The following is a 16,163-nucleotide window of genomic DNA, read 5'->3' as shown; positions in this document are numbered from 1 at the left end:
GTTTTCTCCGGGTTCTCCGGCTTCCTCCCACAATACCAAAAACATGCACATTAGGTTAATTGGCTACTCTAAATTGCCCCTAGGTGTGAGTGTGAGAGTGTGTGGTTGTCTGTCTTTGTGTGTTGGCCCTGCGATTGACTGGCGACCAGTCCAGGGTGAACCCCGCCTCTCGCCCGTAGTCAGCTGGGATAGGCTCCAGCTCCCCCGCGACCCTGACGGATAAGCGGTATAGAAAATGGATGGATGGATGGTTATGTTCCAGGATTGATGATTTTCTTTTCTCTAAGTTATCTTTCATTTTCTCTAAAAAGGCATTTGGCACATGACGTATTGCATTTCTCAGTTTTAAAGAAGACATAAATTCTCCTCCAAAAGGCATTAACTGACGCAACAAAGCAACAACCCTCAATGAATCCTAATACCACAGCTCTTAAGAGTTTGTTTTGATCCCTGTAGTCCAATCTGGCTTTGGTTCAAGGTGCCTGTAGGCTGAACCACAGTCATCCTGGAGATCACACTTGGCTCTCAGTTTGTTTTTCCTTTTTTGTCTGACCATAGGGCTTGTTATCATTTGTGTGGATGTTTTTTGTTTTGTTTTTTTTTCTTTTTCAAAAAATGTCCCTCAGAGACTGTAATTTTTTGCAGCAACAGATGGCTGTTGAAAAGATACTGCACATAGAGAGAAAGAAAAGCTCTCATAATGACACACACTAAACTCTTATTATCCTGTTAAACTTTTTTCTCAGACTTTCTTTTTCTCTTCTGCACTTCACTTTCATCATTGCATTGTCATTATTGAGCACCTCTGGAAGACTTCATCACAATATAAGCGGACTGATAGGAGAGGAAGAGCGAGAAACGGAAAGTAAGCAAAGAGGTCAAGGGGACAATGAGGAAAAGAGTGGGAATAGGAGAGAAGATGAGAGACTCTGGTTAGTGAAAATCAGTACCAGAGTGGCCATGCAGATTGTTTCTCACCGGTACAAGTAAGGGGACAAGAGAGTCTGCTGCTCCACTCATATTTATTCATTTATTCATTATTCATCTACAGGGGTTAAATTATCCTTGTCAGTCCTCACATCTTTTTTAAAATCAGCATGTTCTCATTTCCAAATGACTGAATTTGGGTGATTGCCAGGGACTCTAAAAAAAAAAAAAAAAAAAGAGTACAGGACCTTCATCATACCAGATCTTCATAATCATGTGGTTAACATTGTGAAACGGTCGCAGTTTGATTAAGTTTAGGCACCAAAACTACGTGGTTAGGTTTTGGAAAAAAAAACCTGGTGTGGGTTGAAATAAGTATATTAGTTAGGTAACTTAGGTTACATTATGACCCCCTCTGTGAAAGTGTTTGATTCATCCATCCACTCCAACCTCCACCCTATGCAGACCATGTCCCTCTTTATACTCTGCCACCTGACTTCCTCCTTTGCTCCCATTGTAATTACCATGGCCATTAGAGGTTTCCTGCTAACAATAAACATAAATCATTTTGACTTGTTGATGCTGCTAAGTCAGGGGGTCATTGAAGTCCATTGGAGTAGGGATCATGAATGTCTATCTAACAGTTTAATGCAATCCATCGAATACTCGTGGAGATATTTCAGTCTGGACCGATGTGGTAGAACAGCAAGGCGACATCACCAGGCCTAGAGGCGTATCACTACCATGGCTATGAAAACATCTCCAAATATTTTCGCTCTGTAGTCTTAAATAAATGGCTATATATTTAGGCTGTAATTTGTAATGACTGAATTCATGTGGAAATGGATCTGCAGATGCATTAAAAGCCACTGTATCAAAGACTGAGTTAGTGGTAAAATTGTCTGTAATGATGATACACAGTTATTTTTTTTTTCCCCTGTAGCCATAAACTTGAGCAGGGCATATGTTTTGCAGAAAGATCATCTCCTTTCCTCCATCTACATTTTTGACAAAATGGTAACATTTATCAAGCTACTTGTTATGTCTTTCGTCCTGCGGATGGCACCCCTGGATCTCAGTCATTGTCGAGTCATTTCTGATGTTAATAAAGTCAATAACATACTCTTTTGAATTGTTTGGGTTTTAGGACTTTCCTACTCTGACACACTTGGCAAATGCAGGCTTGTCTTTATTTTGTGTGTAGGGTTGTGTTTATGTGTGTACAGGTGTGTGGTTCACATAGGTGTCCTTGCATGTCGTACAGCTAAAAAAAAAAACCCAAAAAACAAAAACTGCTTCTGTTTGTATTTCCAGCTCAGCAACACAATAGAAATGGGACTATAGACAAATCTATAGCTTATTATTATTATTATTTGTGTAATAGTTTATGTTTCATCTGTGATCCTGTTGAAAAATGATGACATAGAGCTGGAAGAAACTTGCATAAGAGGTGATAATGACTGGTCCAAGTCAAATTAACATCATTTACATGTTGCCCATACTAAACAGGATACAGGTCAGATAACAAGGCCTGACCTAGAACAGTAAACTGTAATCTGCCTATTTAATCTTGCATGATTAGAAAAATACCAGTGCAATTAAAAACCACAACGCTGTAATTCTGTCATTTCTTCACACAGCCTCTTTCACATATCTACATTTTCTCATCACAGGTAGATGATAGATTTTCACATCAAAGCTGAAACATTCTGCAGGATGGTGCTGTGGACTCACAGTTATGTAAACACCCAGCCCACACACAGGGCTGCTAACATCTTTACTCCAGTGCAAAGTAAAAAAAAAAACCAAAAAACATTAGTAACACCGTGCGTCACTGTAACACGCTTCAAACCCTGTTATCCTGCACCCATCAGACATTAACACAGTCATTTCAGCTTTAGCTCTCATAGAAAAGAAACAAATAAACTGCATATGGCAACAAACTCCCAGTGACTCCAATAGCCATTACTGGTTACTTCTAATGGTTTAAAGGTATGAAGCATGTGCGCCTGGACAGCTGAATAGAATGCTGATACTTTCCCTTTTTGGTTGAGCCAAAGTGCAGCAGTAAATGGATTTGGAATGGCTGCATTTATAAAAATACCATTTTAGTTTAAGTTAAGGTTCCTGTTTTTCCATTAATCACACTGCCAAACATATTGTTTTTTTGTTTTGTTTTATGATTATTATTTCCAATTTTACAAATAAAACTGGCGGGCTGGGTTGCTCATGCTGAAGTATTAAATTTTGTGGATCTCTTTTCTTGATCTGTCCTTTTCACTGCCATGTAGATCCGAGTGTGGGTTGGTAGGGCTGTAAACCTCTGTCAAAGTTCTTTTCCTGTGATTTAGCTGTTTCAATGCCAAGGGCTTATTCCACCAAAACAAGATCCCTCCCCAACCAACATTATTTTGCACCATCACTGCACTCATAGCGCTACCTGGTCTTGCAAAAAGAAAGGCAGTTTTTTATCCCCCATAGCAGAGTGGTAGTGGGTACAGCAACAACAGGACTAGCTGTTAGTGTGGAAATGCGGTCAGGCAATTAAGGGCTGCAAAACACTGCACAGCAGTTCATGATATTATAGGGAAGGTATTTATAACTCTGTAAAATGATCACAACCATAATAAGAACAAGTTAAAATTAAGGGATGAGTGTTGTCATGATTAAAAGAAACCGACGTTGACTGTTGGTGAGTGAGCAGAGAGCAGCGGTCTCCCATGTCCGATCCTTTGCATCGATGACACGGACCCGCTTGAGAGATTGAGGGGCCAGTGTTTTTCACACAGGGCTGTTTGAACACGGCCTCAGACTCTGAACAAAGGCCATGCGTTGTAACTCAACACTACTCAAGTGGCTGAGTTTTGCTGCTGGTTCTGCAACATCTATTCATACAGCTGGTCCCAGGAGACTTTGAATGGTCTATCCTTCTTTTATGTAAAAATATAAATGTACATTTCAGTGGTGTGCTCTGCAGTATTGAGTAAGAAAAGTGTCTTAGATTGATAAATAAGGTTTTAATATGTAAACCTGCATCAACAGCATGTGATTATTTTTCACTACACAACTGATCCGGAGCCTGCCCTTGAGCCATTAAACTTTCCAGGCACACATAAAATATACTGCAGTTAAAGCGCAGCAAATAAGGCTTAGAAGGTGTTAAGTGTTTCCCATTTGTAAGGTAAACTATCTACAACTCACAATATCCCATGCAATATGGATGAAATGCATTAAGAATGAGGGCAAGTATGTTGTTTGAGAAAGCTCAAAGCTTCAAACCCACCAACACAGCGTTTGGATGTGCAGTTAAACTGCAGAGCCGAGAAGTGGATGCAGACCAGAAGGAACTTTTGGTGCAGGTGATGCAGCATTTAGCTGAGTGACCGAATAAGCTTCATCATTTAATTTGATCAGCTTGTTTTCACCTGTACACTGTGCTGAGACACTTGTAGAACCGGCTGCCTGCTGGGTTGTTTACTTTGTTTTATAGTCCAGTCCACTACAGCTTAGAAGCAGAAATTCAATTCTTTTTGATGAATTTTGTGTGTCCTGTGTGTATATGTTGACATGTTTTTTGACTGCTCACCTTCTTACTGTATATTCAGCAGCTTTCTTTCATTACTGGGGAGGTCTTGTTGTCTGACCTTGGAACTTGTGGTTAGATGCATTTGAGGGTCTGGAGAAACCGCTTTGGTGAAAAAGACTTTTTCATTTGTGAGTGAAAAGCAATCATAACTTTCAGACTGGGGCAGCAGATCGGGTGTTATCTAGTGCCAGCTCCTTTCATGTTTTTATGAAACCAAAATGATCTGTCCCGTGGGTCTGCTGTTTCCTTTCTGTCATATTTTTTCTCTTTTGCTCTACTGGTTTCTTCCCAGCTTCAATGAAAGAAAAAGATTCACGTCTTTGTCGTAAATTTACACTCAACAGTGACCGCTGAACTCCAGCATGACACGACTCTTTGACCCTGGGAGGAAATGCAATTCCTTTTCAACTATAGGTTCTGTTCATGCTTTATGCTTAGCTCTGGTTTCATGGTTTGTGAATATTGTTTTAAAAAAAATAATTGTGTTCTCATTACACGCACATGCAAACTTGAAGTGTGTTATTTCATTTTAAAACGATTCTCAGGTGTAATTTACATTTCACTAATCCCTGTCTGCCTGAGTTACTGTTGCCATGCCTGTCAAGCTTTCTGTTGTATGCAGTTTGCAGTGATAATGGTGACAGAATGAACACTCCAAAAAATTTTAATTTGCTTGTCTTACATTGTAGCATCATATTTTCAGAAAGCATGTTTTACTTTTGACCTTACAAGAGAACAAGGCTTTGAGGAAGAGGACCAGCAGATGTATTTTGTATCTTTGGTCCTGCTGGCTGAGGTTGCAGATGTTAGCCTTCATTTGGTGATGACATCCAGCTTTCACATGAAGCTAAAATCTTCCCACTGGATTGTCCAGTAGTGAACAAGGATTTTTTTTTTCTTTTGGTTTATTTTCAGTGTAACCTGCATCCTTGTAAACTAATGTAAGCTATTTATGTGATGATGTGCTCCTTGGTTTTGGAAGTAAAGATAGGTTACATCTGAAGGTAATAAAATATAGTTAAAAATGCTATGATTACGACTTCCTTTTGAACACATAAACATGTTGTTAAATCCATTCCTCATAGTTACACTCTTGTGTTTTTCATTTTAGATGATAGAAAAAAGGCATCTATGAACTCTTAAGATGCCAAGTATCACTCTTACTCGAACACCATGCACAGTGCTTCACCACACTGTGAATGGAGGAGATCTTCTGAGGCTCCTCGAGACTGAAAAGAAAATTCTGTGGTCTAATCAGTCAAGGAACTTTACCGTGTATGCACTCTTTAACATTTGCTTATAGAAATTCTACAGTCCACATTTTGTCAGGACTGTCATTAAGGCGCAGCAGTAGCATCCCAGTAGAATTTGATGGACGCTGATGTACTTTTCACAATAGGATAACAAAATATATTCAAAACTGCACCAGTTCGAAACCTGTGGCGCAGTTTTGCCTGTGAAACGCATCAGACAGGGCTGCTGATATTCCCACCAGGTGATCGGGGCTGTGTGCTCATCCATCTTGGTTGCCAATTTTATGACATTCCCTGTAATGTGTCTGCATAGTTAGAACTGTCATCCATCTATTTGAATAGTTGGAAATAACGCAGGAGCTGCTCCAGCTGGCTACCAGTGACTTGGTGTCATTTTGAAAAGATCCCTGCAAGCAATTATTTTCCTCATGTAAAGATAAATCAGACATATTAAAAAGCTAGTGTGTGTGTGTGTGCATGCACGCACTATGCTAAACTGCTTGGCAGCCACGGTGTTGGTAAGTGATGCAACACCCTGAAACAAGGGTCTCCATCATAAGAAAGGTGTGTGTGTGTGTATTGGTATTGAAAGTAGTACAGAGTACAGGCAGCATCACAGTGGTAAAAGAGCACCTCACAGCAGAGGTTAAACCCTTATTACACTAGCTGTGGTCACAGAAAGCTGACCATGGTACAGCTATACAACGCTGGACTTGCTTTCCAACCAGCTCCTTTTTTCTGACACCTCTGTAATGTTTTATATAGCTGTTTTTACTTGTGTCAGTTGTCTCTATCTTGCTTCTGTGTTGCTTTCTGTGTCTGTAGATTTGTAATTATGTTCATTTTTCTTCCTTTGTCTTTCAGAATAAAGTAATGAGCATCGACGCTGTGAAGGTGAAACTGCAGGTAAGAACAACAATGCGTCTATCTTTAATCTTTACGTCAGTTTAAATGGAGAGTCTACTTTCAGTTTTGTCAAAGCGGGGTTACTTGTGTGTTGTGTGTAATAACAAATCACCAGCAACTGTTTCCCATGGAGTAAATACCTCCCATACATCTTCATTTCCTGCTCTGGGAGGGCAAAGAAGCCCAAACGATGACTTAATGAGGTCTTAGTTAATCTCTATCAGTCAATTAGCCTGCTGCTCTGCCTGACTGAAGACACTAAAGGGAATAGCAGGCTTTCCATCAGATTATCAAGCTTGGAAGTTATCAGCGAGGGGCAGACAGACATGCAGATGAATCCTTGTCATTCAAACACAACATTAGATACTGTCTGATGGGTTTTCACGCACGCACGTTCTCTCTCTCCCTTCATCTTTCTTTTCTTTAATGGCTCTGTGTTCATCCATCAGTCTATTTGTCAAATGTGACATTTCCCAGAAGTTAGTTTAATAAACCCTTCAGGCATATACACACCTTTTACCTGCTTAAAAATTTGAACAAAGTATAGCTAAATTAGGAAATGACACAATTAGATGTTTTTAGTATGTCTTAAAGACGCTGCTTCCATTCTGAAGACGTTAGATTAGTGATGCACGTGCTTATACTTGATATGAGTGCAATAGCCAAAAAGTAATAACACTGCATTACACAGAATCCTTTATGAGGGGGGTACATGACGGAAGAACAGAGGAGTGAGAATACCCGTCTATCAGATGATGCTAGAGTACCTTAATGTGCTCTGACATCACAGTGCAACTTTCAAACATGAGATTTTTTTTTTTCTTTTTTTCGACAGCATTGTTCAGCGAAGGTGTTTAGCAAGTCAAATAGCAGTGAATTCACAGAAGTGATGGTTTTTGTCTTGTTCTCTTGCAGATTTGGGATACTGCCGGACAGGAGCGTTTCCGGAGTGTCACACATGCTTACTACCGTGATGCTAACGGTAGGATTCCTCTGTGTTTGTCAGTATGTTAATGTTTGATTGTGACTGACATCGTTCCCCGTCACCTTTAATTTTCCCCTGACAAAGACAGTCTGCTCTGACTCATGTTTCATTGCCCTCAACTGTTTGACTGACATCGACACTCTCCCTGTTGTGTCCTCTTTACTATTGGGATAGCGAAAAACACTCCAAGTTCCAGCTGATTTGATAGACTGGGGTGTGTGTTTGTGTGTGTGTGTGAAAGCATTCACCGGAGGTTCTGTGATGTGCGTGTTCTCTTATGCGAGAGGCTAACCACTGGGTGGGAAAATGAGCCTGCCTCTCACACAGTGGGTGGGGGAGTTGGACAGCTATGAACTATTCCCCTGTGTGTGTTTGTGAGTGTGTATGTGTGTGTCAGCTATACCTCTAACAACCCCACTGAGTACAGATAGCAGTGTGCCTCAGGCCAAATTGAAAGAGCAGGTGTCGTGGAACACACACACACAATGCAGAACAGACATTATCTCAAACATGAACCTGTTCAGCAGGATACAATAGCATCATAATGATATGGGACTGTTGTGAATGTGTACCGGTTGTATCATTATGTATGAAAGTGTGATTGTATGTGTGAACACATTTGTAGTGTGTATATGTGTTTTTGATGGATTTGTATGGAACTGCATGAGTGTTCACATTACCCGTGGCTAGATGCATGTGCTTTTACCCTCCTTCTGAGTCAGTGGATGTGTATAATGTGTATATAACTGTGTGTGTGTGTGTGTGTGTTGGTGTGTATGTGTAGCTGGCCAGTTGCCCGGTGTTATTCTGATCCGTCAGTGCAACAGTTTACCCTTGCTGATCTTTAACAAGGCGCCAGGGGAGCCTCGAACCAGCTCCTCCGAGTTGTCCGTCTGTTTCTGACTTTTAAATAAAGCTCATTCAGTCTGACGGGGAGAACCAGGGGAGAGGAAGCAGCTCAAATGCAGCTGTCACGAAAGCTGTCAGTTCCTGTGAACTAATGGACATTTTTTTTCTGTGTGTGTGTGAGTCAGACTTTGAAATGTAAAGAGCAGGCTGTTAGAGGACTGTGCCTCATTTCTGAGCATCGGCAGGTAGAAGTGAACAAGTCGGATGTCTAAAACAGACCAAATGATCACTGTGCCTCGACATGAGATTTATATTCCAAAAGCACGTCTGGAGAAAGAATCTGACAGAAGCTAATACAGTTAATATTAATAATTAGAAGAAGATGAAAGGATGCCTAAATCAATAGAAGATCAGTGTATGAAATATACTATGTAGACAGAAGTATTCGGACAGACTTCTTTTGAATTCAGATGTGGTATGGGGCTGTTTTTCAGGGATTGGACTAAGCCTCTTACTTTCAGTGAAGGGAAATCTTAATGCTTCAGCATACCAAGACATTTTGGACAATGCTATGCTTCCAACTTTGTATCAACAGTTTGTTGAAGGCCCTTTTCTATTCCAGCATGACTGTGCCCCAGTGCACAAAGCAAAGTCCATAAAGACATGGTTGGATGAGTTTGATGTGGAATAACTTGACTGATCTGCACAGAGCCCTGACCTCAACCCCATCAAAAACCCCTGTAACGAACCAAAATGGAGTCTGCCAGCCAGGCCCCCTTGTCCAACACCAGTGCCTGACCCCACAAACACTCCCCTGCATAAACACAAAAAGAAACACTCCAAAATCCCACTGAAAACCTTCCCAGAAGAGCGAAAGCTGCCATAGCCGCAAAGGGGGACAAACTCCACACAAATGTCCATGCACTTTGAATACGGTGTCACCAAATTGCCATTGGTCAGGTGTTCCAATACTTTTGTATATATAGCGTACTTTGCCTCAGAATCACTGACTGTAAACTTGTTTTTTGGTATTTGTTCTTCTTTGTCATCTCCACATGAAACACATCAGGCAAATATGCTCTGCTCTCTCTGCTACATATTTCTTTGGAGCTCCTCACTGTAGCCAAAGTTTTCTGCCACTGAACAGCTCCACTGCCATCTGCTATGAGTTTAGAAAAAGATTTAAGCACATAAGCTGCTGAATTGAAAAGTGTCCACAAGTGTCAATGAAAATGTCAAGTGAACGGCCTGCCAGTATTTTTCAAATAAACAGGAACATCTCCAGATTGACAGTTATGTCACTACTCAAGCTAAAATAGATGATTGTACAACAAATGAGTCATAATCCAGTGTCATTTCTTGTGAATAAAGCTCTCCTTTGTGGGCTGTTTTTGTCTCTCAGAGGCTGATGTAGACTCAACACTACTCTGTACTGTACTGTACTGTTCTGAGGCTGAGAGTGTGTAAGAAAAAAAACCCACTGAAAGCTTGGCAGCAAAGATGTACATAATTTTATTCTTATATTTTGTATATTTGGCTATCATTTCTACTAGTAATAATGCCATACTGCAATCATTGATTGTGAAGATGTGAGTATGCATTGAGAAGTCAAGTGGTTGTTGTTTAGTAATTGATTATTACCAACATTGTGGGTGTGCTCACTTTTGATTTTTTTCCAGAAAATGCCAACTTTAATGAAATAGTTGTTTACTAGCAAAATCATAGACAAAACACAACTCAAAAACACCACAAATTTCATATTGAAATACAGAAAATGCCTTGCCCAAAGACAACTCAGTGGTAGTTGTTAGGGAGTAGATCATGTCTCAGTGATAACCTTGTTCCTCAACAGTTATTGCTGTTTGTTTTATTTAACTTTGGCCCCAATCTCGGCTGTCATTAAGCCCTTAATGAGTGAGCATGAAGATCCAGACAATCAGTGCAAATGAGCTGGTGGTTGCGGTGAGCCCAGTGCAATCTGTCAGGCCCATCTGGAAGGGGGCACCGCAAAGGTCCAGCTGGGTCCAGAAACCAGCCGCAGCCTTTTTCTACCCCTTTCCCCCAAAGGAGCTGGCAGTTTGTCATTTCCACTACATGGAGTGAAACCACAGGGTGTTAAAAAAGAGGAAACGCTGATGTAGTTGGGGAGACAAGTAACGAGTTGGGAAGACAAGAAAGGAAGGGACAGAGATGTGCAAATAACAGAGAGGGTAATGAGAGGAATAGAGATGTTATGTTGGCTTGAGTGGGAGAGAAGAACAGGATCTATTAGGTAAAATAAACTATTTTTGTTAAATTTGTTAAATCGAGAAGGGATACAAGATGTCCAGAGGAACAAAACAATCAGACCGGTTCAAATATGCAAAGAACTTCAACACTCTATTTTGGGCTGGAAACACTGTGAAGACAAAAGGCAGGAGGCACGACTCAAGATAAAAAGAGCATGATGGATGAAAAGGTAGCGCAAAACCAGTGTAGAGCTTTCAATAGAAGCTCACCCTGGAATAAAGTGGCATTACGCCTCAACAGCAGAGAGGAATTAAAGAAGAATGGAGCTCAAGGTTTTCGAGAGTGTTCAGGTGATGGAAGAGTGTGAATGGTTTTCTTCCCACCCCATCATGAACTTATCCTTTATGACTAATGATATACAGGCATGTAGCTGTTGAATGATTGTATTCGAAAGGAACTGCAATCACTGAAACACTTTCACTACCGTTAACTGTGTGATCATCACTTTGTGAGATGTCACGTTTGCAAATGAAATGACATTTCAGCTTGAAATGAAGGTCTTCCCGTGTCCTTTCCCCATTACCTTATTGCAGATAACAAGCCAGCATGATGAATTTAAAGAAACAGGGCGACAGACTCAATAGATTTCATGGCACAGTTAATGGCTACATTACAGACGACTGCTCCAAATGGTGGTTTATGATTTAAAGGGGTTGTTCAGACTGTATCATTCAGAACGAGGTGCTTTTGCTGCTTAATTTCTCTGTAATGGCCTTCATTGCCTTCTCTTTGTAACCTCCAGAGGGGGGGTTATGGCTTTGAAGTCACTCACAATTTTTTTCATTAATGCCTTTGAGCTGAGGGTACTTAATTACACTGAATATTTTCCAGTTATCAGAATTTATCTCAAATTAGACAGTAACTGGTATGCTTTGATGATTAGGGGTTACATCAGGCTGCATTTTCCATAAACCCTGTTGCAGCAAGGTTTGAGCTGAACTCCCACCCATCAAAATGGAAAAAATAAGAGTATATGATCATGCTAGTGGCTCTGTGAAGTCTGTGAAATCTATCTAAGTAAAAGTATCTAAATATCTAAATCTAGATAAAAGTTGAGGTTGCATTTTTGATGAGCTGAATATAATCACATTGATCAGAGCTTCAGAATAAAGATTTTTGGCAACCTATGTCAGGGGTTTATAATGTTGTTAGTAGCCTATAAAAGGTACAGCATGTGTGATAATATTAGTGTTTGGGTAAGGATGGTCTAACAGTAAAGTCATTGTAGTCAAAGCAATGAAACCGTTAACGTAAAATACAGTTAGGCTGATGGAAATGTCAGTTGGCAGTTAATTGATCATAAACCAAAACATTGGTCAAATTCACATTTTGACTGATGATTGTGCTAGATGAAAAGCCAGGGGATCATCAAAGTTTACAAAGACCACAGTTGTCTAGACAAAACTGCGCATTAATCCGTCCAACAGTTCTCGAGAGCTCAGCACTTAGACCCATAAATGTCAGCTAGATTGTGGTGCTGAGGAGATCACCGAAGTCATCATCATTCATCCTCTGTGCAACATGAATATCTGCCAAATGTTCTAGCAATCCATACAAAAGACATTTCAGTTTGGACCAAAGTTTTGGGTTGATCACCCAACTGATAGATGTGTTATTTCTATGAAATATTCATAACTCATTGGCCTTCACATAATGTAATCATGATTTAACTTTGAAATATACATCTAGAGTGAAGAAAATCATCAAACTGAGCTTATCTACTTGCTTTAAAAACTGCATTTTTGTGTGGTCTAGGACAACAGAATGTCTTAGATTTCAGGATTCTTTGTCTTTTTCAGTATCTTGAAAGGAATGCTGCCAGACCTATTGAATAGTGAAATGTATGTATGTATAGAATTGTAAAAAAATGTCGTCGATATTTCAGTATCTCAATTAATTGGTTCATTATAGAGGGTTGCAACCAGTAAGGCGTGCATCCCCAGAGGGGGTGCAGAAGTGTTAACGAGGATGCGTAAAGGAGAGATGTGAAGTGAAAGGGACAGCTGCAGTTAGTTACTGTAGACTGATCTCACCATCATAGTTCACAGTTGGAGCAGCTCATGGAGGCAGTTTAGGTTAATAGGGCCTGATTGACAGAATTTGCGTTAAAAATCATACTCCTTTTCAAATTCATAACTTGGACAGCTCTGAACATATAGACTAGATTATATAATGTATTTTGTATTATAAGTTATAACTTGTGCAAAAAGATGCTTCCTGTAACTCTAGAACTGAGAATCATCATTATAATGCATCATGATAAGGGTATTAATAGGAATTAATCATAGCTAATTCGACATACTTTTAATTGTGCAAATTAGCCTAAGTGGATACAAACATAGGCTAAAAACAGCGGGGGCCAATTTGCAGCCTGAAAGTACAGTGCTTCCCAAAATGAGGTGCTGACTCAAGGTTCTTTTTCTACAATAAAACAGTTACTCACTACGCCTGTGTTTTGCAAAATGTATTTCACTGCTATACCTTATACCATAATAATTAAAGTAACAGTGCAGCAGTATTTATTTTCTTGTTTGTGTTTTAGTTGGACCTGTTCTTGACTCTCAGTTTCTCAGTTGAAATAAATGTGTAGGACTCACTGAGGCTACATTTGTTGCATACTGAATGAATGCTATTACATCGTTACCTCACCGCCCATCTCATCCTGGCTGCGTAATTTTTTATTCTGATTTTGTGGGCCACTAATGTGTGACTGTAGGCCTCAGTCGCGGGTAGCTTGTAGGGGGTGAAGCGTGTTTCATTGTAGAGGGGAGTATTATGGTGTTCAGTAGTTGAGAGGTCAAAGTTTGAAGGAGTGAGGGCGTTGAGAAGTAGTTGAAAAGAATAAAATGGAGGTGAAAAGGAAGGGAAGGAAGGAGGGAGACGGATGGAGAAGAAGGAAATGGCAATTGGAAACAACACATTGATGTTATTGCTCACATAGGGAGCCTTGAGCTGTGTGATCCATCATCAAACTCTCTGTCTTCTACACACACACACACACACACACACACACACTTAGCTGTCTTGCTTCTTGCATATTAAAACAGTCAAGGTCACAGTCAAATATGCTTTTGAGGTTTTACTCTTGGTCATCTGCAGAGAGGAAGGTTTTAATATCTTGGTTCACTTTATCATCTTCAAATATTGATCTATCACATTTCACATGCTTTACCTGTTCATTTCTCTTTAGCATTTATCTGAAAAGACTGGCTCCATATGTTAATGGGCTCTGGTCTCACTACGCCTGGGGAATCCAGTAATCGCATGTCGTTGTGATTGAGCCACTTCTTTCTAAAATGGAGACCGTAGAATGGAGCCCCGCAGACCGTGCTTAGTTTGGAGAGGAGGAAAAAATGACAACTGCCGCTGGAGTTGTCACAGAAATAAAGAATGTGAAGGAAGGAGGGGATGCTGTTTGCCATTTCAGACTCTCCCTCTCGTTCTGTCGTACAGCAACATCAGTGCTGGGGCAGCAAGTTGCCTGAAGGAACAAAGTGAAACTCATCAGTGAGTTATCACATATACATACACACATGCTGACTTTTCATTAGCAGGTGTAGTGCGGAGTAATCATAGGCGTGCTTTTAATTTTCAGTAATGGAGCAGAAGAGTGGCTATTGGTACTTAACTGCCATTCTGGCAGCATTCTAAGTGTTCATGGAAATCACTCTGTAAAAGTCTCTTTTGAAACTCCACAAGTGTCTCACAACATCCTCTTTTTATTTATAACAAGTGGCAGAAGACGTACAGATGCTTTAGAATAGAAATACTCAAACAAATATTTAGAGAAATATGCTTATATCTTTGCTTTACAGTAGTTGGATCAGAAGATTTATACCACTACACTGAATATGAAAGCAGAGCCAAGAGGTAAAGAGTCTAGCACAACTACTGGAGGAAACAGCCAGGCTTTGTGCAAAGTCTTTAGACAAATACAACACTTTGTCGACCTTACTTTATTGATTCATACGCAAGCAGAAGTCAGGGAGTTAATCATTTCGTATTATCATTTTGAGCAGGTCAGTAACTGCGGGAATTCATTCTACCTGATCAAGAAAAGTGCCACACAGTACCCTTAACAACCTTAATTTGGTCAGTAGCAGGGTAGCTGTTTCCCCCCCTCTTTCCTTATGCTAAGCTAAGCTAGCATCCCCTAGCTTTATCTTTATGTTTAGCTTACAGATATGAAAGTGGCATCACTCTTCTTACCTAACTTTTGGTAAGAAAGTCAGCGAGGTTTCACTAAAAAGCAACAAACAATATGAATGGCAAGTTTCAGCTTGCTGATTAATTAAACAGTAGATAGGCTTATCATGTTATTATTACTCATCAGTTTCTTATAAAATGTAAATATGCAAAGTAATAACTACAGCAATAATTAGGAAAATGTGGAGAATTTCTTGATTAAGGTCATGTACATGTATACTAGTGTTGAGTACTAACATAAAGTATATATAACCCCAACATTCCTGGTTGTTCAGGAACCTTTTTCACATCCTCTCACCCCTCTTGGTCGGGAATACTGCATGTGCAATTGTCTGTAGAAACAAGAATTTCCCTCCAGGGATTAATAAAGGATTTCTGATTCTGATTCTCTCTCTTCCTGAATCTCTTTTTTGCTGTGACCCAATCAAATTAGGATTGATTGCTGTTTTATGGATAATATGATATCAGGATCGTTATTTTGCAAAACCTTAAACTCAGCAATCATATAAACCCCTCACAGTTTATTGCAAGTCTATGTCTGTTTACATTTGTATGCATGCGTCGCTTGTTTATGTGACTTACATTGAAGAGAGGGAGAACAGCCAAGGTCAGTTGGTGATTATTGATGCACATTATGATTTGAGAGATGAAGGATGGCAGTGCTCTTTATGGATCACTTCACTCCATCGAACTCCATGCCTTCCTGCTCAGATTGTCCTGCAGGAACTTTGACAGTCAAGGTGGTAGTGGCCCACAAAGTCAAATAGTTAATCTTGTGTGTAATACAGAGCCTGATAGGTTGCATTTGGCTTAAGCAGGGAAGTTTTAGCGTTAATTTTCCTAGAATATTGAGAAAAAAGGTAAAAGTCTGGTTAATTGAAAATAGTGTACATCGAACAAAAATACAAATGAAAGGAGTCCTGGAGTACCTGGATGATTGTAACTAGCCATTCAGTCCCCATAGCCAAAGTGAGAGTTGTGACATTTGGGAATGCCTCAGGAGGAGGAGGAGCAGGGACTTCTGGAATATCCTACTTGCATGCAGAGTGATAACAACACAATCACTGGGAACCATTAACAGCTATACAAAAAAAACCAAAAAAAACTGCAGATGCTATCTAGATACCTAGATACTACTAGGATGAAAGAATAAGAAAGGTTT

At 40.0% G+C, this 16,163-nt stretch overlaps 1 protein-coding gene across 3 annotated transcripts in view; it reads left to right on the top strand.

Moving 5' to 3' along the window:
- LOC124052487 (ras-related protein Rab-26) overlaps positions 1–16,163 on the top strand; it is a 71,386-nt gene that overhangs the window by 23,476 nt on the left and 31,747 nt on the right. For all 3 annotated transcript variants that reach the window (XM_046376782.1, XM_046376783.1, XM_046376785.1), the window contains 2 exons: positions 6,631–6,672; positions 7,588–7,654. In XM_046376782.1, the coding sequence (XP_046232738.1) occupies positions 6,631–6,672; positions 7,588–7,654 (109 nt within the window). The remainder of the gene's footprint in view (positions 1–6,630; positions 6,673–7,587; positions 7,655–16,163) is intronic.

The sequence above is a fragment of the Scatophagus argus genome, chromosome 21 (assembly GCF_020382885.2).
Source record: "Scatophagus argus isolate fScaArg1 chromosome 21, fScaArg1.pri, whole genome shotgun sequence".
NCBI classification, from domain to species: Eukaryota; Metazoa; Chordata; class Actinopteri; family Scatophagidae; genus Scatophagus; species Scatophagus argus.
This window is presented reverse-complemented; position numbering and strand designations above follow the sequence as displayed.